At 37.1% G+C, this 23,332-nt stretch overlaps 1 protein-coding gene across 4 annotated transcripts in view; it reads right to left on the reverse strand.

Annotated features, from left to right (window-relative positions):
• STAP1 (signal transducing adaptor family member 1) overlaps positions 1 to 23,332 on the reverse strand; it is a 49,024-nt gene that overhangs the window by 10,397 nt on the left and 15,295 nt on the right. Inside the window, exons 3-9 of one of the 4 annotated variants that reach the window (XR_012434900.1) lie at positions 21,362 to 21,475; positions 19,608 to 19,664; positions 15,437 to 15,603; positions 13,211 to 13,339; positions 7,415 to 8,182; positions 5,940 to 6,009; positions 3,530 to 3,626 (exon numbers count right to left, since the gene is read on the reverse strand). Coding sequence is in view for 3 of the 4 variants with exons in the window: in XM_005555191.5 (XP_005555248.3) it covers positions 3,530 to 3,626; positions 5,940 to 6,009; positions 13,211 to 13,339; positions 15,437 to 15,603; positions 19,608 to 19,664; positions 21,362 to 21,475 (634 nt within the window). In the remaining variant the exon portion in view is untranslated. Of the gene's footprint in view, positions 1 to 3,529; positions 3,627 to 5,939; positions 6,010 to 6,311; positions 8,183 to 13,210; positions 13,340 to 15,436; positions 15,604 to 19,607; positions 19,665 to 21,361; positions 21,476 to 23,332 lie in introns of those variants that run through there. The other 3 variants (XM_005555191.5, XM_045392551.3, XM_074039914.1) reach the window with 3 other exon arrangements.

A 23,332-nucleotide genomic window follows, 5' to 3' on the forward strand; every position in this document is an offset into this window, starting at 1 on the left:
ATTTGTCCCAGAAAATGGGTTTTCTTTTCTACCACATGGTCAGGCTGCAAATTTTCCAAACCTCTATGGTCTGCTTCCTTTTTACACATAAGTTCCAATTTCAGACCATCTCATTGTGAATGCATATGACTGTATGCTTTTAGAAAAAGCCAGGACACATCTTGAACACTTTGCTGCTTAGAAATTTCTTCTGCCAGATACCCTAAATTATCTCTCTCAAGTTCAAAGTTCCATAGATCTCTAGGGTAGGGGCAAAATGCCACAAGTCTCTTTGCTAAAGCATAGCATGAATGACTCTTACTGCAGTTCTCAACAAGTTCCTCATCTCTGTCTGAGACCACCTCAGCCTGGACTTCATTGTCCTTATCACTATCAGCATTTTGGTCAAAACTATTCAGTAAGTCTCTAGAAACTTCCAAACTTATACTCACATCTTTCTGTCTTCTTCTGAGCCCTACAACCTGTTCCATCCTCTGCCTGTTACCCAGTTCCAAAGTCACTTTATAGTAAGACCCGACTCCGCCAATACCAATTCTCGTATTAGTCTATTTTCACACTGCTATAAAGATACTACCTGAGACTAGGTAATTTATCAAAGAAAGAGGTTTAACTGAATCACAGTTGTGCATGGCTACAGAAGCCTCAGGAAACTTACAATCATGACAGAAGGCAAAGGGGAAGCAAGACATGTCTTCACAAGGTGGCAGGAAAGAGAGAGCACAGGGGAAATGGCCACTTTCAAACCATCAGATCTCGTGAGAACTCCTTCACTATCAGGAGAACAGCATGGGGGCAAACCAACTCCATGATCCAATCACCTCATACCAGGTCCCTACCTCAACATTTGGGGATTATAATTTGAGATGAGATTCAGGTGGGAAAATAGCCAAACCATATCACTACCAATGAACAATGGAATTCAAATTTTACAGAATATCATTTACCAGCAACAAAAATTTAAATACCTATAAATCAAACAAAATATGTGCCGATGCTGTATGCTGAAACAAAGCTCTATGAAAGAAATCAAGGACAGCCAAAATGTACCAATATATTGCATTCCTCGACTGGAAGACTCAGTATTATGATGTCAGTTCTTCCTGAACTGATCAACAGATTCGACACAATCCAGTCAAAGTCTCAGGAGAATTGTTCTCTGGATAGCAACAAGCTGATTCTAAAATTTATAATGAAAGGCAAAGAAACTAGACTAGTCTAAACAATTTTGAAAAAGAAAAGAGCAAAGAACAAAATATTCCTCCTGGTTTCAAGAATTACTATGAAGTTATAGTAAATGTGGCAAAATGGTAGGAACATATATCATTGGAAATTAATCCATGCAAAAATGGTCAATAGATTTTTACAGATGTTGCAAAGACAATTCAATGGAGAAGTATTTATTTTTATTTTTACTTTTTAGAGAAAGGGTCTCACTCTTGCCCTTTCAAATTGTGCATTGGCACAGTCAGTGCACTGCAACCTTGAACTTCTGGCTGCCTCACCCTCCAAAGTAGCTAGGACTACAGGCATGGGCTACCATACCCAGCATTTTTTTTTTTTTGTAGAGATGAAGTCTCCCTCTGTTGCCCACAATGCTCTCAAAGTGATCTTCCTGCCTTGTCCTCTCAAAGTGCTGGGATTATAGGTGTGGGCTGCCCTGTTCAGTGGGATAATCTTTTTAAACAAATGGAGCTGGAACAATTACACATCTAAATGCAACTAAATGAATCTTGTCCCATCCCTCCCAGTTTAAAAATCCAAAATGTATCATAGATCTAAATGTGAAACATAAATTTACAACACTTCTAAAAGAAAACAGGAAAATAGTCTTTGTGATTTTAGGTTAGGCAGAGTTCTCAGGTATAACACCAAAGTATAATCTACAGAAGCAAAATTTAAAACTTCTGCTCTCCCAAAGACACTGTTAAAAGAATGAAAAGACAAATCACAGACTGAGAAAATACTTCCCAATCATACAAAAAAAAAAAAAAAAAAAAAAAAAAGCTTGTATCGGTTAAGAGCTCTCAAAACAAGTATGAAAGAAAAACAACCCAATAAAAATATGGGCAAAAGATTCAAACACTTTCCCAAATATATAATGGCAAATAACACATAAAAGGATGCTCAACATTATTATTCAGTAGGGTCATATTTTAAGTGACAAGTTTAAAAATTAGACAATGTAAAAAGAACATCAAAGATGAGAGAGAAATTCAGGAACCAATAATTTAGATGACAGAGTAAAAAACTGAGGGGAAACATTGTAGACATTTTTAAAAATTTGACGGGCTTTTAAGTCGTAATGTTTCAAAGGCAGACATTGGATTAATATGTAGAAGTTGAGGGAATGCTTCAGATTCAATATCAAGGAAGAATTCTCTAATACGAGAACTGTCCAGAAATGAACTGTGCTGCTTCAAAAATCAAATTTAAGCCCCCTTACATTCACAATTTACAGACAAGCTGAAGGGATCATATCTTAGAGATATTTCCTGTACTGAATGTGCAGGTGAGTTCTAAACATATAAGATACTATAATTTTCTAAAGTTCCTTCAAATCCTGAGATTCTGTGGTTTTGGTTACTGTTATTATTTGGCATCATGAGATTCATAATCATGTTTTAAGAACTTGGACTTTTAAACTTGCTATCCTTTTAATTAATAAGACTATCCAGATATGCCCTTGATGCCAGTAGCCAAGTAAGGTTGCTTTCCCCCATAATCTGTCAAAAAAGAGACTTGTTTTGATAACTAAAATCCAAACAAGCTGGAGATACTTTCTCTCTCCTGCATACAGTTTGCCAGTGACCATGTGTACCAGGAACTGTTCCATAAGATAGAGAGAGACTACTATTACATTCAGCCTGGCTTGCTCTGCCAGAAATTGGACTGCAAAGAGAGCCAGTTTCAGGGGTGTGTAAACTGTTTGCTATAACTGTTTTTGAAATTCTTAATTTATGAACAAGGGGCTAGCAAATTATGTAGCTGGTCCTAGCTACAATCTTTATCTGTAATTCCTCACCACCCACTCATTCCTTGTTATTTTGCAATCTGACTTCTGTCTTCACACTGGAATAAAACTTCTCTCTCTCAAGTCATGTATTGGCTAATCACCAGTTCCCATCGTCTCTTCTTAATCTTCATTCATTTTATCCCGTATTACGCATCTAACATTGTTGACAGACTATCCCTTTAAATACCATTTTGTTTCCATTAACTTGTATGATTATGGTTTTCTCTTACCTCTGAATTTGTTAGATAAAGCCGAGTAGAATGATAGAATGAAATTAATAGTAATAATACTTTCCTCAGGGTTTTCCATTCCCTAGAATGCACCCATACTCTGTTCATAATACATATTGGTACTTTCCTATTTTCACAGACTGAGTGACAAAATGATTTCCAAATGGATAAATTTAAAGACTGAACTACAGTTCCTGCCTGGCTGGTACTATAAATCATATGCAGAGTTTTGGGAGTTTTGTTTTGTTTTGTTTCCCTTAACAGAGCAATGAAGTGAAAAACATACCAGTGTTTTCATCAGTTGAACATATAAATGGTCTTAAATTTCCTCGAGTCTCCTTCACAAAATAATCAATGACGCTGAAAAGGTTTGGGAGTGTTACCTATATTAATAGAGAGTGAGAGAAAACTCAGCGTCACATGGATAAAGGTAGAGTAAGAGAAGGCTCAATTGGAATCTAATGGAGATTACTGTCATCACTTCAATGGCATACTGTATGACCATAGTTTTACCTATCCCTGTGTCTTATTTCTCCTTTTTAATTGACCATGTGTCCATTCCCTGTTGAGGAATTACCACCTTTCCCATTGAACACAATCTGGTAGACAATAGTTAGGTGGCTTGCTCTCCCTCAATTAGCATAAGAATGTAAGTCAAGTGTGGTGGCTTACACCTGTAATCCCAGCACTTTGGGAAGTCCAGGTGGGAGAATCACTTGAGACCAGGAGTTTCAGACCAGCCTGAGCAACGTAGTGAGATCCTGTCTCTACAAAAATTGAAAAAATTAGCTAGGTGTGGTAGCTCACACCTGTAGCACCAGCTGCTCAGGAGGCTGAGGCAGGAGGATTCCTTGAGTCCAGAAGTTCGAGGCTGCATGAGTTATGATAGTCCTACTGTACCCCAGCCTGAGTGACAGCGTAAGACCCTGTCCCTTAAAAAATGGGGGGAGCAAAAGAATGTGACTGAAGTTAGGCCAGAAAATGCTTTCTTTCTGAAATTCGAACTTGAAGAACAAAGAAGGATACCCAGTTTCCTTATCAGATAGTTCTTAGCACAAGTAACTGCTTCCTAGTCTCTGAAGGTTTGCTACCCTTCCAGTCATTCTATGTTCTTATAATAAATTTGTTTTTTCTTAAGTTAGCTGTAGTTGGTTTCTTCTGCTTTAAAGCAAATAACCTTTAAAACCAGAGAATTTAAGCATTTTAGTATTTTATTGTAACAGGATAATTTGCTGGTCTAGGAGTAGATAAAATATGTCTCTACCCCTAAACTAATGTTTTTATACAAGTGAAGTCAGAATAAATATACCAGAATATGCCAGATAACCTTGAAGAGGAAAAAGAATTCCTGAGCCAGGCGCAGTAGCATGCACCTGTAGTTCCCGCTACTCGGGAGGCTGAAGTAGGAGGATCACTTGAGCCCAGGAGTTTCAGGCTGGCACTATGATTGCGCCTGTGAACAGCCACTCTGCTCAACCCTGGGCAACATAACAAGACTCCTGTCTCTAAAAAAAAAAAAAAAAAAAAATTCACAAAAATACAACCTTATTGAGGGGTTGAGGGGTTGGGGATGGTGAAAAATGAAAGAATAATCCAGGCTATTAGTTTTCCTTACACTGTAGACTGTATGAGCTAATGACAGAAATGAGCCCCAGTTCACCCAGTTACAAAGATGTCACATTATTCTTCCTTGTCCATTGCTTGTAGTCACTTAGTTATTTGGATTATCCTTTAGCAATCTAGTTATCTGCCTTCTTTATTGAATTTCATTTTAAAAGTCTAGTTGGGAATGGATCTGATAACTGAGAAGCTTTGGGAGGCACTTATGGCAACGATGGAAGTGTGCTCTATGAATCAGCAGCTACCTTACTCTCTAAGAATTATGACCAAATATAAGAAATTCAACCACACTGTTCCTTTTTCTATTTGATCAACACAATGGGCCTGGAGAAGCAGAGGAACTAGGTAAATATAAATATCTTCAAGACCCACCAGTTCTATTTAAGTGATATCTGGAGACATCTTTCCTGACTCAATCTTCCCACTACTGCAGCCTAAAATCACAGAGCTATATTCTCTTTTTCAGCATCCTGGAATGTAGGCCACATCACCACATTCTCATTGTTTCAGAACAGTGTAAATACCAATTATCTCACCTGTATAAAAGGCGTAACAATATCTACCTCAGGGTAATGATAACAGTTACATTGGATGATATATGTCAAGTGCTTAGCTATATCATTAGCCCCATGATACGTCAGCTAGGGTGGGAGAAAAGTTGAAGACAAATAGAAATCCTTTCTTCACTACTATGTTGCTATTAAGAGAGGATTTCTGAACTTCAGCATTAGAGGTATTAAAAGGATTAGGCATTTATAGATTTCTTCCCATTAGAAATAAACATATTTGAAGATGTATAATTGGTGAATGTTTAACAAAAAATATCTTTCTTTCCCTGAATTCTTTCCACTTTTCTTTCCCTGCAAACCTTGAGAGACTTGCAGAGAAAGAAAAGTGGAAAGAATTTTTAGAAGCAAATTACCTTTTACTCTGCCTCACCCACCTGTTCCTGAATCTCACTTTCACCTTGTATATCTGCCACATTCAGGGGCCCTTAACTTGCCTGCTTTTTGCCAGCACTAGGAGGCTATAAGGAATCGGGAGGAAGTTCATCAGCAACAAAATTAGCTACTTACAGGTTTTTCCAGTTCAATAGTGTAGTTTTGTCCTACACTCATCACTTTGTAGTGCTTGATTCTTGGCATGCTACAATGAAACAAATGGTTAGTCTCCATTTTATTATACCATTGGGTAAATGCAAACTAAAGTAAATATAAAATATCACCTGTATAATCAACCTATGTTGTCATGACTATAGTTTGGCAAAAAAAAAAAAAAAAAAAAAAAAAAAAAAAGCCTTGGTGGTTTTTGTTTTTCTGTTTACCCGGTTTGCAGAGTGTCTTTTTATGGGGGCTACTCACTAGGGATATAGGTAATCTGAGTCACTGAGTGAGTAAATTAGAAAGAATAAACAGGGAAAAAAGAAATCAAGAATTAAAAATCTTTCAGGCAGAAATATTTTTTTTAATGTCAGTAACCTAGAAAGTAAAAAACATAATAAAATTCTATGTAGATATATAAAATCAAATATATATTCTCCATATTAAGAGAGAAGTAGAAAGAATTATTAAAAGTACATTGCTTTCTACTCTACATTATCACCAGTCCAACCAGAAAGCCCTCAATAGCTGTTATTCATGTTAGCTCATATACCACCCTGGATATCCACTAACTTTGGGGCTGACTTAGAGATATGGAAAACACTGGGTCTTAGGCACTATATGAACATATAGATGATAACGTAAGTACATTACATGAATTGTAATGTCTTCCTCTTCTATAGTCACATAGCACTCAAAATTATTACCACTCAAATACAGAGTATTTTATTGATTATGAAATGTTTATGAACAAGAGGCATATCCTATGCATCTCTGTATTCTAGCATTAGGCACAGAATAGGTATTTATAAAATTGAGTTTTTAAAATATTAGGAGCTGGATGAGTGGGATGGCTCATGCCCGTAATCCCAGCACTTTTGAAAGGCCAAGGCAGGAGGATCACTTGAGCCCAGGAGTTAGAAAAAGACTGGGCAACATAGTGAGACCCCATCTCTAAAAATAAAAATAAAATAAAAAAATTAGCCAGGCATGGTGGCATGTATATGTGGTCCCAGCTACTCAGGTGTTAGATGAGCAAAACCCTTGCGCCCAGGAGGTTGAGGCTGCAGTGAGCTATGATTGCGCCACTGCACTGTAGCCTGGGCAACAGAGTAAGACCCTGTCTCAAAAAAAAAAAAAAAAAAGAAAAAAAAATAGGATCCCCCATCTGGTAATGTTATCTGCTAGAACTAAGCAAATTTATACTGAGATCAGAAGTCAGTATCCTTGTCAGTTAGTTTTGAACTAGTGTATATTTGTCTTGAATTCCCTTGATTTGTATGACAAGCATGTTAGGATGAAAACTTTTTCTAGTGTTGACAGGTTAACAGCATTTATTACTTTGTCATTTGATTGAATGACACGCTAATTAAGTATTTGTCCTATGTACAATAGAAGCTGTCTAAAACAAAAGTGTTCATCAGGTTAAGCTAGGCACAGGGTCTTTCTACCTTTTTTAAAATCGCTTCTCCTTTCATTTTCAGTTAGGACTGAAACTGAAGTCTTCTATTAAGGGAACTCTTCTCATCCACCATTGTATCCAAATCACCTCTCAATTGGATATCACAATGGAAAACAGCTCATAAATTCCAATAACCTACTTTCAAAACATGGGATAAAACCCAACCAACCCTTTCCCTTCCTAAAAGGCATTCAGCATTCCTTAATGCTGAAATTTCAGGAATCAGTTGCAAGTTGGTAAAGGAAGCATTTTTGGACACAGAAGGTTATTATATAGTACCCTTTCAGAGTGGTTGTATCTGGCTTTATCTTTATCACATCATAATAAGATCTTCGTAATCAGACAGTTACTTTTGAAAACTCTACAATTTCCATTAGAATTCCTGTATTCCCATTAAACAAGGGATTGCTGTTCGTTGGAAGACTGATAGAAAACTTGGTTCAAATTCCGATTCTGTCATGTGGATTCTCTGATCCTCCATTTTCTTCGTCTGTAAAATGGAGATGGTGCCTTGCCTCACGGGGCTGCTGTGAGTTAATGTTTGCAAAGCCCTTAGTACAGTGTCTGGCACATTTAACCACTTGGTAAATTATAATCATTTTTACTACTTCTTAAATGCATTGTTTTAATGTTGTAGTTTCTGTGAGTGTCATCCTCTTCATTTGTAAAACATGGAAAATACTGTCTGTCTCAAAGTTTTTATTTTGCCTGAAGGAAATGTTCGCCAGTACTCAGCATAGGACCCACAAATGGTAACCTATAAGGAGAACAACAATTGCTGTTATTAAAAGCCATCATATCAGCCGGGCGCAGTGGTTCACGCCTGCAATTCCAGCACTTTGGGAGACCAAGGCGGGTGGATCACGAGGTCAGGAGATCGCGACCATACTGGCTAACACGGTGAAACCCTGTCTCTACTAAAAATACAAAAAATTAGCAGGGCGTGATGGCAGGCACCTGTAGTCCCAGCTACTCGGGAGGCGGAGGCAGGAGAATGGAGTGAACCCGGGAGGCTGAGCTTGCAGTGAGCCGAGATGGCGCCACTGCACTTCCAGCCTATGAGACAGACTGAAGCCCCGTCTCAAAAAAAAAAAAAAAAAAAAACCGCCGTCTTATCATCATCATCATCATCATCATCATCATCATCATCATCATCATCCATGGCAAAGCCGTGGGAGGAAAAGTGGCAAAGGTCAACAAGGCATCTTGGAACTTTTGACTAATACATTGAAATTCTGGAACAGAAAGAGGTGGGAAAAAAACTCCATTGAAGTTGCTTAGGTTTTGACTCTCTTTTTAGACATTGCGCTTTCCTTTCTTATTCTGTTTTGTTCTGCTTTTCCAAAGAAATAAAAAGAGATGAAAAAAACAAGATTGATAGAATTTGCTATATTAAGGTTTCCTTATGCTGACCTCAAAACAGAAGTAGCAAGTCTTTTTTTTTTTTTTTTTTTTTTTTTTTTTAACAAAAGGTGTTCCCTTAAATATTCTTAGCTTCTGACCTCAATTTTTGCAAATAAATACATTTTGGGTAAATGTTTCCTACTGCTTCGTTAGCTAATGGCTTTCCAAAGTTTCCATACTACTAGCTTGTACCTAGTCATAACATTTTCAAGAAAACCAAACCAAGCCATGAAGTTCTGTTATAAGAACAGTTTATGTCTTATGAATTCACGCACCACTGGGCTGGGTAAAGGTGGATGATAGTCTACACTGAGACAAGAGTCATCTGGTAATTTGGCATTGAATGGCTTTTGTTTATTCCTGAGAACAAGTCTTCCCTCCCACAGCTGCTCTGTTAACAGATGGAGATAATTTTATTTTCATGTACTGCTTTGTAAACCAACTTGTACTTTTCAGCGAATGTTTTACCAGACACAGTCATCTAACTTGCATGACTGAACTTTCTCCCATAACCTGTAAGAGAATGAATTGGTTTTGTGAGTAATACAAGTGTTTCCCAGTAGCCGAGGTTTCTACCAAATTCTTTACATTAAGTTGTACCATATAACAAGCTAAAATTCTAATACTCTCTACAACTGTTATCCTTTAAAATTAAGTGACCTGTTACATGGAAGATATTAAATTCAGGTACTCTGAAACACCTGTTTTGAGGCATTAGAGAATACATTTAACAAACTTTGACATCATAGATGGATTTGGCATGTAAAGAAAATTTGTGCAATACAGTTGATTTTTTCTTATCCACTTCCAGGTATAGACTATTTCTCAAAGCCTAAATAAGTGCATACTGACTCCAGTGTTAGAATACTTTAATTTAACCATACTTCTTGCTTTCCAAATATGAACTTTTGTAGCGGGAGAGTGATTCGTTTTATAAAATGTTGTAAGTTTTGATGACCATCAGCTAACAAAAGCATGAATTTCTGTATGAATTCAAACTGAAAGTGAGCTTATTACATTTAGAATTATGCAACTTTGATATGAACTCCTTTTCTGTACTCTCTTATGAGCTTAACATATAACTTAAATACAATGCAATTGTGAGTAAAAACTGTGACACTATATTCAAATCCTAAGTACGGATAATCACTGTGTTTAGTCACACACCACGTCTGTAGCAGAAAACAGTTATTTCTCAGTTAATTGTATAGAAAACGTAATGAAAGTGTTGTACTAATCTAGACCACCTTAAAAGGGATCAGGCTGCTATTGTGCAAGAAATATGCAGTTTTTTTGTTTGTTTTTGAGACAGTCTTGCTCTCTTGCCCAGGCTGGAGTGCAGTGGCAAGATCTCAGCTCACTGCAACCTCCACCTCCCAGGTTCAAGCGATTCTCCTGCCTCAGCCTCCTGAGTAGCTGGGATTACAGGCACGTGCCACCACGCCCAGCTAATTTCTGTATTTTTAGTAGAGACAGGGTTTCACCATGTTGGTCAGGCTGGTCTCAAACTCCTGACCTCTTGATCCGCCTGCCTCGGCCTCCCAAAGTGCCGGGATTACAGGCGTGAGCCACCATGCCCGGCCGAAATATGCAGTCTTTAAGGAGCTATCAAGTCTTGAGATTTTGTTCATTTCATGCAGAATAGTAAGACAGAGGTCACGTGTTAATGGATCAACCACTTAATCTGACCAAGAAAGGAATGACGTTAAGGAAAAGAAAAAAATCACTCTCTTTGGTGATCTAATTTTACTTTTAAGCAGTTAGATTATGTTTCTATTAAAAATCTGCTATCTCTTAATTTTTAATTCAGTGTTACATCCTCTCATTTTTAAAAGTGGAAGTAAACAGTTAAGGATATGCTGTAGTTTATGTGATACACAATTTCCTAAATCCTGAAAAAGGACAAACTTCTTGACCAGGATACACTAAAGAGAAAAATCCACTTTTTTCCTACAAATTATTCTCAGTTCACCGATATTTAATGGCAATCATGACAATAAGAAAAATGATTTCTTTTGGATTTGTATCAAGATAGTCAAGTAAATTATAAATCAAATCAGGTTGTAACTGAAAAATCTATTATTTTTTACCATATTTCAATAGAGTTGAAAATCCATTAACTTAAAATGTTAGTTAATAATAAACAAAAAATAATGAAACCACAAGTTTAAGTTGACAGACATTCATTGTAGAAATATACACACAGAGATATACACACACACATTTCCTTACACAAAGAACCATGATCTGATTTACCATCTAACATTCTTGCCATCTGTTAAAGTGCCTATGACTAGTGTGTAAGACAAGGATCTGTTTACTGGCAAATGAATAAATCTTATTGGGCTGTGGCTCACACTAGCAATGTAGCCATAATGCCATGTTTTAAATTTGTCTCTGGAACTTGTTTCTTTTTAACTACCATTATTCACCATACGTGTCTTCATATTTAGAATTATAGATATTTATGGGGCAGATTAGTAGATAGATTCCTTGATAGATATGTTATAGTATAAAATTTAATAAAATAATATTATCCCCATAAGGAATAGCAAATTCAAAAGTCAAATTTCTGTTTATGCATGTTTATTAAAGAAAGTCATTTATTGAATATTTTCTTTTTTTTTTTTTTTTTTTTTTGAGGTGGACTCTTGCTCTGTTACCCAGATTGGAGTGCAATGGCGCAATTTCGACTCACTGCAAGCTCCGCCTCCCAGGTTCACGCCATTCTCCTGCCTCAGCCTCCCAAGTAGCTGGGACTACAGGCGCCCACCACCACGCCCAGCTAATTTTTTGTATTTTTAGTAGAGACAGGGTTTCACCGTGTTAGCCAGGGTGAGCTTGATCTCCTGACCTCGTGGGCCGCCCACCTCGGCCTCCCAAAGTGCTGGGATTACAGGCGTGAGCCACCGCGCCCAGCTTATTGAATATTTTTATGTAGGACAAAACCTCGATATTTAAATTATATTATCAGTTGTGGAAGTATTAACTAAGCCAGAGTCCCCAATGAAGTGCAAGTTCTCATAGACTTTGAAAGCTGGAGTCTATTAAAAGATCTAAGTACCCTAACTACACAGAAAAATAACTTGGATTTAAGTGTTACTGACTTTATCAAAGTTAGACCATTTTACCAGAAAGAAATTAGTAACCTTGACAAAGAGGCTCCTAAGTGGCCCTTTTTTAATAAATAAGTCAGATTATGACAACAGTTCAGTGGCCTCTCATGTCATTCAAAGTAAAACCCTTGTCCCTACGATGATCTGTAGGGCTCTGAGTGATGTGTCCCTACCCCCACCTCTGGAATCTCCTCTCCTAAGACTTTTCTCTGTGGTCATTGCATTGCAGTCACAGCAGCCTTCTTCTTTTCTTGAACAAGTCAAACATCCTTCTGTCTCAAAGCATATGCACTTGCTGCCTGGAGCACTTTTGCCCCAGATATAGGTAGGGTTTATTCTCTCACTTCCTTCAGCTCTCTGCTTAAATCAGTTAATAAAGTAGGTCTTCCTTGACCACTCTGTATTAAAACAACCGCAACCATAAAAATGTGCTCCCTTTATCACCCCTGAGGGTTCCCGTCTCTCTCATCCTGCTTTATTTTACTCTATAGACCTTATTGCTACATATTTTTAGTTATGTGTTTAAGTCTTTGTCTCCCTACAAAATTGTAACTCATGGAAGATTGAAGCCAGGGATGTTTTCCTTTTTATATTTTTATTGCTAGGCAACTCAAACCGAAACAGAGATGTTTGTTTTTTTCACTGCCGTATTCTCAGTGCCTAGAGTATTGCTTGGCATATAGCAGGTGCTTAATAAATGTTTGTTGACTTGAATGAATGAACAATACAACTATACCCAGGACCAAAATAATGTGTTATTCTTTCTTCTTCCCTGCCAATGTTAGCATTGGCTCAGTCTTTAGCATTGCTTTTATGACATTCCCTCCTATTCTTGTGTTTTTTTTGTTTGTTTGTTTGTTTTTTTGAGACGGAGTCTTGCTCTGTCGCCCAGGCTGGAGTGCAGTGGCGTGATCTCAGTTCACCAACCTCCGCCTCCTGGGTTCAAGCAATTCTTCTGCCTCAGCCTCCCGGGTAGCTGGGACTATAGGCACGTGCCACCACGTCTGGCTACTTTTTTGTATTTTTAGTAGAGACGGGGTTTCACTGTGTTACCCAGGATGGTCTCGATCTCCTGACCTCGTGATCCATCTGCCTCAGCCTCCCAAAGTGCTGGGATTACAGGCGTGAGCCACTATGCCTGGCCACTTATGTTCATATTTTTAGCCCCAATGAAACACATAGCAGGTGCTGATCTGGACTTGTATTAAGTGATACCAAGCTTTTAAAAATTCCATACATTAAAAAAAAAAAAAAATTAAACATACTCTATCTCCTGCCGGATAGTGATGGAGTAGTTTCTACTGTCACTACCAGGCCTCAGGATCATATTTCCCAAAGAAGGGTTCTTCTGGAGCATCTCAGTTGCCTCTTTCCGGGACACTGTATAAAAACATCTACAGAGGTAAGATAAAAAACAGAATATTTTTTTTAACTGACAAAGATAATTACTTGAAAAAATACTACCAAAATAACTTTGAGAGCTGCAGTTGTTAACTTTTCTTAAAACTTCTGGTTTGATTATTCCAATTATGTAATTACAATGACCTATTATTACAAGCCTGTGTCACTCTGTGTATGCTAACGTTAAGGTCTTCCTTCCTTAATTCTTCCAAAGCCTTTTTATACAAAGAGAACCTGAAAAGTTATCTACTGATCAGTATATGATCATCATTACCAACAAGAATTAACAATGTATCCCCAGTCTCAGTTGATAAGTAGGTTCTTGGATAAATATTTATTGGGAGTTTCCTTTCAGGGATACAAAACATCTGTAAATGTTTCTCTTGTATGGTCTAAGTTTTAAACAACTGATATTTACATATGTTTGCACTCATTTCTTTTGGTGTAATATGTCTTTCTATGGCATTGTTATTTTTATGTGCAAAATAAAAAAAGCACTTCTCATTTTTATAATATACACATGCTCCTTGAATTATGATAGGATTATATCCTGGTAAACCCACTCCAAGTTGAAAATATCATAAGCTGAAAATGCATTTAATACACATAACCTGCTGAACATCATAGCTTAGCCTAGCCTACCTTAAAAATCCTTAGAACACTTACATTAGCCTATCGATGAGCAAAATCATCTAATGCATAGCTTATTTATAATAAAATGTTGAATGTCTCCTGCAGTTTATTGAATACTGTACTGAAAGTGAAAAACAGAATGGTGTATGGGTACTCAAAAAGTAGAGTTTATACTGAATGCGTATTGCATTTGCATCATCTTAAAGTTAAAAAGTCATTTAACCATTGTTCAACTTATACAAACCACCTGTACGTCGTAGTCAAGAAAATATATAGTTATATTCATAGAAAAAAAAAAAAACTCATAGAAAAGATCTGGTAGAAGGCTGGGCATGGTGGTTCACACCTGTAATCCCAGGACTTTGGTAGGCCAAGGCGGGTGGATCACGTGAGCTCAAGAGTTCAAGACCAGCCTGGGCAACATGGCAAAACCCTATCTCTGCAAAAATACAAAAATTAGCCAGGTGCAATGGCAGGCGCCTGTGGTCCCAGCTACTCAGGAGGCCAAGGCATGGGAATTGTTTGAGACCCAGAGGTGGAGATTGCAGTGAGCTGAGATCGCGCTGCTGCACTCCAGCCTGGATAACAGAATGAGACGCTGTCTCAAAAAAAAAAAAAAAAAAAAAAACAACCCGAAAATGTTAATAGCAAATATCTCTGAGTGGTGGAACAAGGAATGATTTTAATCTTTTTTTTGTAATAAACATATATTACTTGTTTTATTGAGAAAAAAGAAAAATTAGCAGTCCGTGTGACTTTTAGTCAATCTATCAGTTGCCAGTGGTTTCAGGTAAAAATGATGGTTGTCAGGTTTCAGTGATTGTAGCACAGATAGAGTATGCAACAGAACCTGATGTCAAACAGGGTACCAGGACAAATTTTACTAACAACAACACCAAGATTCCTGGAGGAAAGAGCTCAGAATCTTTTCAATAATATAAAAAATAAATGTAGGACGTTGGTGAATTTAGCATTTTCTGCACCTCTTTATTTTTCCAGTACCTTAAACATTTTATACAAGGTCTTTGACAAAGTACAAGCTCGATGACTACTCACTAATTGGTCGGTTGGATTGAACATTCTAGATATTGAAAATTTATTGGTATAATTTTATCATAGAAAATCAGTCAATCATAGAGTTTGCATAGTGAAAAAGTATCTTTTCCTGCCTTCTTCATAGAGTTTTTATTTAGGTGTGAGCTCTGGAAAGAGTATCTATTTGTTCTAAAGATGTGGGTGGAGGGGATTTCCTGTGTGGTAAGATGGTTAGTTCAAATCTGCATTTTGTTCATCATGACATAGAAGAGGAAATGTGGCATGTACTCAGAGATATACAGTTTATCCCCAAGACTGCATATTGTCCCTGGCTTAGCAAGAGCAAGTGGCTAACTCTCCTTGATAATTAGAAATTAGTTTTAACAATTGAATGAACAAACTGCAGTTCATTGTGCACTTACGCTGGCATAGGGTTCAGTACATCCACATAATCTTCAGTTGGTTCCTTCTCTTTTTCCACAGATGTACTCTGCTCTGTCTCAATCCTCCTTTTCTTTTCTCTCTCTAGGACTTCATGTAGTTTAATTACTTGCCCAGGTAGGAGTGACACATTTTGGGGAACTGACAGCTGAAACCAATTAAAAGAGTAGGCAGGCAAGAAAACAGCTTAATAACTTACAACTTTGGTAAAGATGAACCTGTTCTGATCCTACAGGACTGCAGTTACCTGACAGAGGTGAGTGAGTAGGGAATAAGGTAATAAGAAACAGGATTTTAGTCTAGGGTGGGTGTCTCAGAACTGCCTCTGCACCAACTACAATCTGCACAGAGTGCCTGCCCTTCTTCCAAGGAATCTTTTGGTTTGGCCCCAAAGCAAAGAATACCCCACCTTGCACTAAAAGCTAATTCAAGTAACAACAAACCTCATATTTTTCATTCTGAGCTCACTAGTTCATCAATGCCAGGGAAGTTCCAGAACACCTTCAAGGTACCTTACTCTCTCATAAGTAATCTGAAATGATTTCCCCCAGCTATCTGGCAACATGGGATTCAAATGGAACTGTTCATTAGATGACTGAAGAGCGGCAGTCAGAGGTCTCTATTTTGTGTCTGTGGTGTGTTTCAAACATTCATTCACGTGTTAGAATTATGATATTTCTACTTATTCGTTGGTTTTGTGGTGGTTGTTACCTTTCCTAGAGATGTATTTCATATTGACTCACCTATATATGTCCTTCTGATTTATATTCATACCTCCAATTTTGACCTTATTATGACCAGTTCTGTGTTCTTGAAAGGTGTAGTTTGAATGGTAGGATACTTTTTGTACGTAACACTAGCAAGTCTGTATTTGGAGGCAGCCTTATGTGATTATCACCTTTATCTTCAGAGAAGGGTGCATGCTTTCCAGGAGGTATACAAGAAAGTTCATTAGAGTATGGGAAGAAAACATTATAACTTCACTTTCTATTAAGTTACTATTTCACTAATTTGTATTATTATATATGGTTTAATATGTCTACAAGTACATATAAAATTTACATAAACATTTACTAATAGGGATATACAATAAAAAGGCCTAGAGACATTTTTAGATAACTAAGCTAATAACCAGTAAAACAATTTCCATATATACCAGAAAAAATAAAATAATGGTGAAAAATACCTAATGAAGCACATATCTTTATTAATTGGCTATTATAGCTCAAGCATTGTACATGTTGTATTGCAACTCCTCACAGAAATGCTGCAAAGTACTGTTACACGGGAGGGCGCAGTGGCTCATGCCTGTAATCCCAACACTTTGGGAGGGCAAGGCAGGTGGATCACTTGAAGTCAAGAGTTCAAGATCAGCTGGCCAACATTGTGAAACCCGTCTCTACTAAAAATACAAAAATTTTGGGTGACATGTGCCTGTAATCCCAGGTACTTGAGAGGCTGAGGCAGGAGGACTGCTTGAACCTGGGAGGCGGAGGTTGCAGTGAGCCGAGATCAAGTCACTGCACTCCAGCCTGGGCAACAGAGCAAGACTCCATCTCAAAAAAAAAATGGTATTGTTATCCCCAATTTACAAATGGTGATATAGTTTGGATATGTGTTCCCACCAAAGCTCATGTTGAATTAGCCCCAGTGTTGGAGGTGGGGCCTGGTGGGAGGTGTTTAGGTCATGGGGATGAGTCTCTCATGGCTTGGTGCTTTTCTTATGTTAGTGGGTGAATTCTTGTGAGATCTAGTCATTTAAAAGTGTGTGGTACCTCCTCCCCACTCTCTGTCTTTCCTACTCTCTCCATGTGACATGTCTGCTCCCCCTTCACCTTGTACCATGAGTAAAAGCTCCTTGAGGCCCTTCCCAGAAGCTGAGCAGATGCTGGCACCATACTTCCTGTACAGCCTGCAGAACCATGAGCCAATTAAACCTCTTTTCTTTATAAATTACCCAGTCTTAGGTATTTCTTTATGACAATGCAAGAATGGCCTAATACAAATAGAAAAAAAAATCAAGCTCAGAAAGATTAAATAACTAATCCAGAGTCACATAGCTAGTAAGTTATGGAACCAGGACCCAAAATGGGGTTTATTTGATTCAAAAGTAATGTCTCCATGCTTTCAACTACATACAGTCTGAGCTGCTCTCACTTCTCTACTAAAGTTATCCTAATAACAACATACTGTAAATTGTTCATATGCCGTGATCTGGAATCATAACACAAAACAACATTTACAGAGTACAAAATTGAGGCAACTTGTCTTCTCTTAAAAATTCACATAGGCTGGGCATGGTGGCTCACACCTGTAATCCCAGCACTTTGAGAGGCCGAGGCAGGAGCATCACTTGAGGTCAGGAGTTTGAGACCAGCATGGCCAACATGGTGAAACCCCATCTCTTACTAAAAACATTTTTTAAAAAACTTAGCCGGGCATGGTGGTAGGTACCTGTAATCCCAGCTACCCGGGAGGCTAAGGCAGGAGAATTGTTTGAACTTAGGAGGTGGAGGTTACGGTGAGCCAAGCTTTCACCACTGCACTCCAGCCTGGGTGATAGCATGAGACTCTATCTCAAAAAAAAAAAAAAAAATTATCATAAATTTTATCTTATATTCAGTTACTTATTTATGTGTGTGTTTTAATATAAAAATAATGCTTTTTATTCTTACTCCAGGAAAGAAACTAAAAACAAAATGTTTAGCCAAAACTTTATACGTACTTAGTGTACCAGGAAGATGCAACAAGTTTTTGCCAGTGTTTTTAGTGTACTCCTTGACACTTAGTCACATATACCCTTGGGATAGTTATACCCCGTATTGGAAGCACCATACCACACAGTGATACTTTCAACAACAGAGGGAAAGAGTGCAATTCTCCAGGATTTCTTCCTCTCCCTCTCAGAAGTCAACATGTTCTTCACATCTTTAACTGGTCCACTTTTCTAGCCTCATATAGCTTCCCTACACAGTAGTTGAACCTCTAACTTTTACCTTTTACTGGCTGAAGTAAAGAAGTTCCATTCATCAGCTTGGTAAAGTGCACTGCTTATTTCAGATGACTGCGATGGCTTACTTAGAAACTAGCTTTGGATAGAATCTGTGTTTAACTGACTCTAACAAACACAGTTTTTATATCCTTTTAAATTACTAGAGAACGTGGTGCTCCTTGGGAGGCTGGTTATCAAAGAACCTCATATTTCCAAGGCAATTGCTACAGTGGCTTTATTTAAAATAACGGACATTATCTGACTGCAAGAGTTAACTCTAAGCAGTAGATCTTACTATTTGCCTCTGATAAAACACCACAGAATTGAACAGGTAAGTATCCTGTTGCTTTAAGACTCACTAAAGAAACGTTTAAAGGTGAGTTTTCATTTTTCTGGTCTCTCCCTGTTACATTGTCTATGTTATTTATAAAATTCATCTTGTCTACTATTCTATAAATATGTATTAAATAAATAAAAAAGAAATCGGAGGCCGGGCGCAGTGGCTCACACCTGTAATCCCAGTACTTTGGGAGGCCGAGGCGGGCAGATCACTTGAGGCCAGGAGTTCCAAACTAACCCAGCCAACATGATGAAGCCCCGTCTCTACTAAAAATACAGAAATTGGCTGGGCATGATGGTGCATGCCTGTAATCCCAGCTACTTGAGAGGCTGAAGCAGGAGAATCACTTGAACTCTGGAGGTGGAGGTTGCAGTGAGCCAAATTATACCACTGCACTCTAGCCTGGGGGACATAGTGAGACCCCATCTCAAAAAAAACAAACAAAAAAAGAAGTTGGAAAATATTTTCAAACATGCTGTATTAGCTACAAATATCAGAATATACAAAGGACCAATGAGTCAAATGGATAAGACCAAAAAATAGATCTCCTTTACCACCTGTTACTCCCTAGCGAATTGCCTTATTTTCTTCATAACAATTATCACAATGTGAAATGATCATCTGTTTACTTGTTTACTTTCTCCCTCTCCACCACCTGATGAAAATACAACATTCATAAGTAAGTGCAAGAGTTTAGGTCTATCTTTTTCAATTGCTATATCTTCAGCCACTTTCACTCTGCATGGTTCATAGGGTGTTCGGCAGATATTTGTTGGAAAAAAAAAAAAAAAGAATCAATCAAAAGCAGTGAGCTTCCTACCTCTGTTACTGTAAGAATGAAGCCTCTCCATTCTTCCCCACTTTCTGTGTTCTCTGTCTAAAGTTGAAGACAAAAACAGATAAAGCCAAAGAAGGAAACACATGAGTGACTGAGCATAAAATAAATAATTATGGCTGAGCCTAAAATAAATAATTCATTTTCTTTTTTTGGCTTAGAATTACTAATGTGTATTTTTTATGAAATATTTCAATACTATTTTCTTTTGTCAGAAGATGTATAGCTGTAATCTGTTTGCTTACTTAAAACAAATGAACATGTACGAATTTACTCAAAAAAAATTAAATGTTAGAAAACTTACTTTTGCAGTATGTCAATTCACAGTGACTCTCTCCATTAGCAGTTAAAATGGACTGGCTTTAAATTCAGGACAACCAAATTTGGAAGTAGAAACTTCCAATTCTTAGCTGTAAGTACTATTACTTGTTATTACCAGTAACAATACCAGGCCAGGGTTGGTAGCTCATGTGTGTAGTCTCAGCGATTTGGGAGGCTGAGGTGGGAGGATCACTTGAGCTCAGGGGTTTGAGACCAGCCTGGGCAACATGGTGAAACCCCGTCTCTACAAAAAATACAAAAAATTAGCCTGGTGTGGTGGTGTCAGGTACTTGAGAGGCTAAGGTGGGAAAGTTGCTTGAACCTGCAAGGTCAAGACTGCAGCCAACATGTTTTGAGCACTTTTAGTGGTAGCTACCATTCTAAGCACTTCACAGGTATTACTTGATTTAACCTTCAAGACAACTTGGCAAAAGGTCCTATTATTTTTGCTTGTTTGATGGTTTTACAGATTTATTCATTTAACATATATTTACTAAGTACCTTTAAGTGCTAAGCACTATTCTACGCACTGGTTTATATCAGGAAACGAAACAAAAATCCTTGTACTCATGGAGTTTAGGGTCTAGCAAGGAACAATAAATAATAAACATAATAGTAAATTTTATAGTGTCAAAAAGAAAGAAATGAGAAAAATTAAAGGTACAGAAGGGTAAGAGAGATTAGGAGTGCAACTAGAGGGTAGGAGAGGGGGAAAAGGTTGCCACTGTAATAAAGTGGTCCAGGTAGACCTTGATGAGGGGGTTTCATCTGAGCAAAGACTTACTTCTGAGTGAAGAAACAAAGACACAAAAAGGGTAAGTAACTTGCCTATAATCACAATGAATGAATAAAACAGCCCAAATTCAGACCCAAGTATCCGACACCAATCCTGTGCTCTTCACCATCATATCTGCAAATCATCTGGAAGCTTGCTTAAAATATAGGTTTTGGGTTGGGGAATGGGGGTCCTATTTCCTTAGTACAGGTGATTCCTATTACACTAAAGCTTAGACCAGTGCTTTTCAAGGTCAGTCAGTAATCTCCCAGGAAAAGTCTCCGAGTATATCTTATTTAATACATGTTGTTCTCTTTACGTTATTACTGTAGTTACTGGTTGACTTTTATTGGCTCATTTTGAATGCTGATTCAAGAACAACCTTAACAAACACTAGGTGGGATCCCTGACTTTGTCAGAGCGCAGGAGTATCTGGTTTCGTGGTGCTTGTATGCTAAACAAGTGACCATGTCTTTTTATATTCCAATTCAGAAAACTAGCTCTTGGCCAGACGCAAGCAAAAAATATTAACAAAGTATAAGACTTAGCCTGTCTTACAATTTCTCTTTACTTTAGCCACTGGATGTGAAGAATGTTATTTATAACCACAACCCTTTACAGACTACTGTTTCTCCTCACTCACCTTCAGTTGTACTTCCTCTTTCGGCAAAACAAGGGTGAATTTCGCACAATTCTTTTCAGTTGAATTCTGCTCAGCAAGGCATGTGAGGTCTATTATGTCTAATTTGTCAATATACTGCAAAGATAAAGGAAGATCACATTACATTATTTCATGGGTAATACATATTAGTTCTAGCAGGAAGCAAAATAAGTAATAGCTTCCTTTCAACTGATTAGTACTTTGTATGATACCCTGGTTTTCCTAATCCCAGAGGACATGTGGAAATGTATTATGTGGTGGTGTGCTGAACCTGGCTCACATAGGTTTGCAAAAGCCAATTGTTAAATTTTCAGGAATTTTGTAAGCAGGTTGTTAAACACAGCCATTATTTTAAAAAATTGAATTATATAAACATACCAGTAAATAAATTACATTCAAAGCAAAAGTAATTAAAACAAAATTTGTCACATTCTAATTGTATTTCTATATTTTACTGTTCTGTATGTTCTTAAGGTTATTTACATCTTCATTTCTGTATGGTGAAAATACTATATAATACTGTGCTACTGTGCTTTTCTTCCCAACTACATGTTCAGTGAGGTCATAGTGATAGGTTGAAATCAGCCATGGTAGGAGTATTTTACACCATGGAAATTGGTAAACCTTACAAATCAAGCTTGATTTATTATTTTGTTGATGTCCAGGGGCAGCACTTTTTTTCTGCAAAAGGCCAAACAGTACCTACTTCAGGCATACATACAGCCTGTTGCACATTCTTTGTTTTTGTTTTTTTCTTCAGAAGCACTTTAAACATATAAAGACATTCTTAGCTCAAAGACTGAACAAAATCAGGCCATAGGCCAGATTTGGCCCATCATCCAGATTATTGGCCCCTGGGGTAGGCTTTAAAAAGTAAAGGAAAAAATGTTAATATGCAGATGAGATAGGTTTGTTGTGTCTGAATCTGTTTCACTGTAAATAGAACAAAAATTGACAAAATATTCTTCCAATTCAGCAAAGAAATTGCTCACATTTATTGATTTTAATAAATACATGATGTTTTAACATACATTATTGTTTTACTTTCTTTTTACTCTTTAATGTAAATGAAAATATTAGACAATATTCATGTCAAATATCATAATGCATTTATTATGGAAATAGATTTTAAATACCATTTAAATCTCCATATGTCAAATTATGATTGAATTACATTGACAGTTGCTTACCAATGCAAAAGTTAGGCAAAAATCAAGGAAAGCATTCTGTGAGAATGAATTGTCTGTATGGACATTACAATAAAGACTATTGTGTATTTTTCTAATTGTGTACTATACATTGTTCATATCAGTAATATTTATAACAAGTTTATGTACATATATATTCATACTGTTTTCCAGAAAACTATTCAACATTTACTACACACCACTGATTATGGCATTCCTATTAAGAAATTCCTATCCTATCCAAGATAATAAAAATATTTGTTCTGAGAAACTGGTCAATTTCCATTCTCTATATGCAACAGGCTTGCCTTCTAGTGGTAGAAAGAACCACCTGTAGTAAGTATAGTAGGGTTTTTATGATATATATATTTTTACTAAATTAGCCTCATTCTTGAGTTCTTTTTATCTTTTTACATTTCTTTCAACTGTGCCCAATATAACTTATTTTACTGTATATTTGTAAGTCTTATTTTTCTGAGTAAAGTAGGACATAAAAATAGATATGTAATTTTTTTCCAAAGCTATTTCTATATTGATGAAGTTGAGAGTAAGTTTGAGTTGGCCTAGTTATTTTCAATTTAACCATTCCACAATGTATATATACTTTAAAACATCATGTTGTACATAATAAACAATTTTATATTTAAAAAAATAAAAATTTATTTATTTTTAAAATATGGAAGGAGAGGCACAAGGGAAGAAAGAATCTAAAATTAAACAAATATTTTTTCTGAGGGATTGTCTAGATCAAGCTCAGTGAGTTTTG

Source organism: Macaca fascicularis, chromosome 5, assembly GCF_037993035.2.
Source record: "Macaca fascicularis isolate 582-1 chromosome 5, T2T-MFA8v1.1".
Classification (NCBI taxonomy): domain Eukaryota; kingdom Metazoa; phylum Chordata; class Mammalia; order Primates; family Cercopithecidae; genus Macaca; species Macaca fascicularis.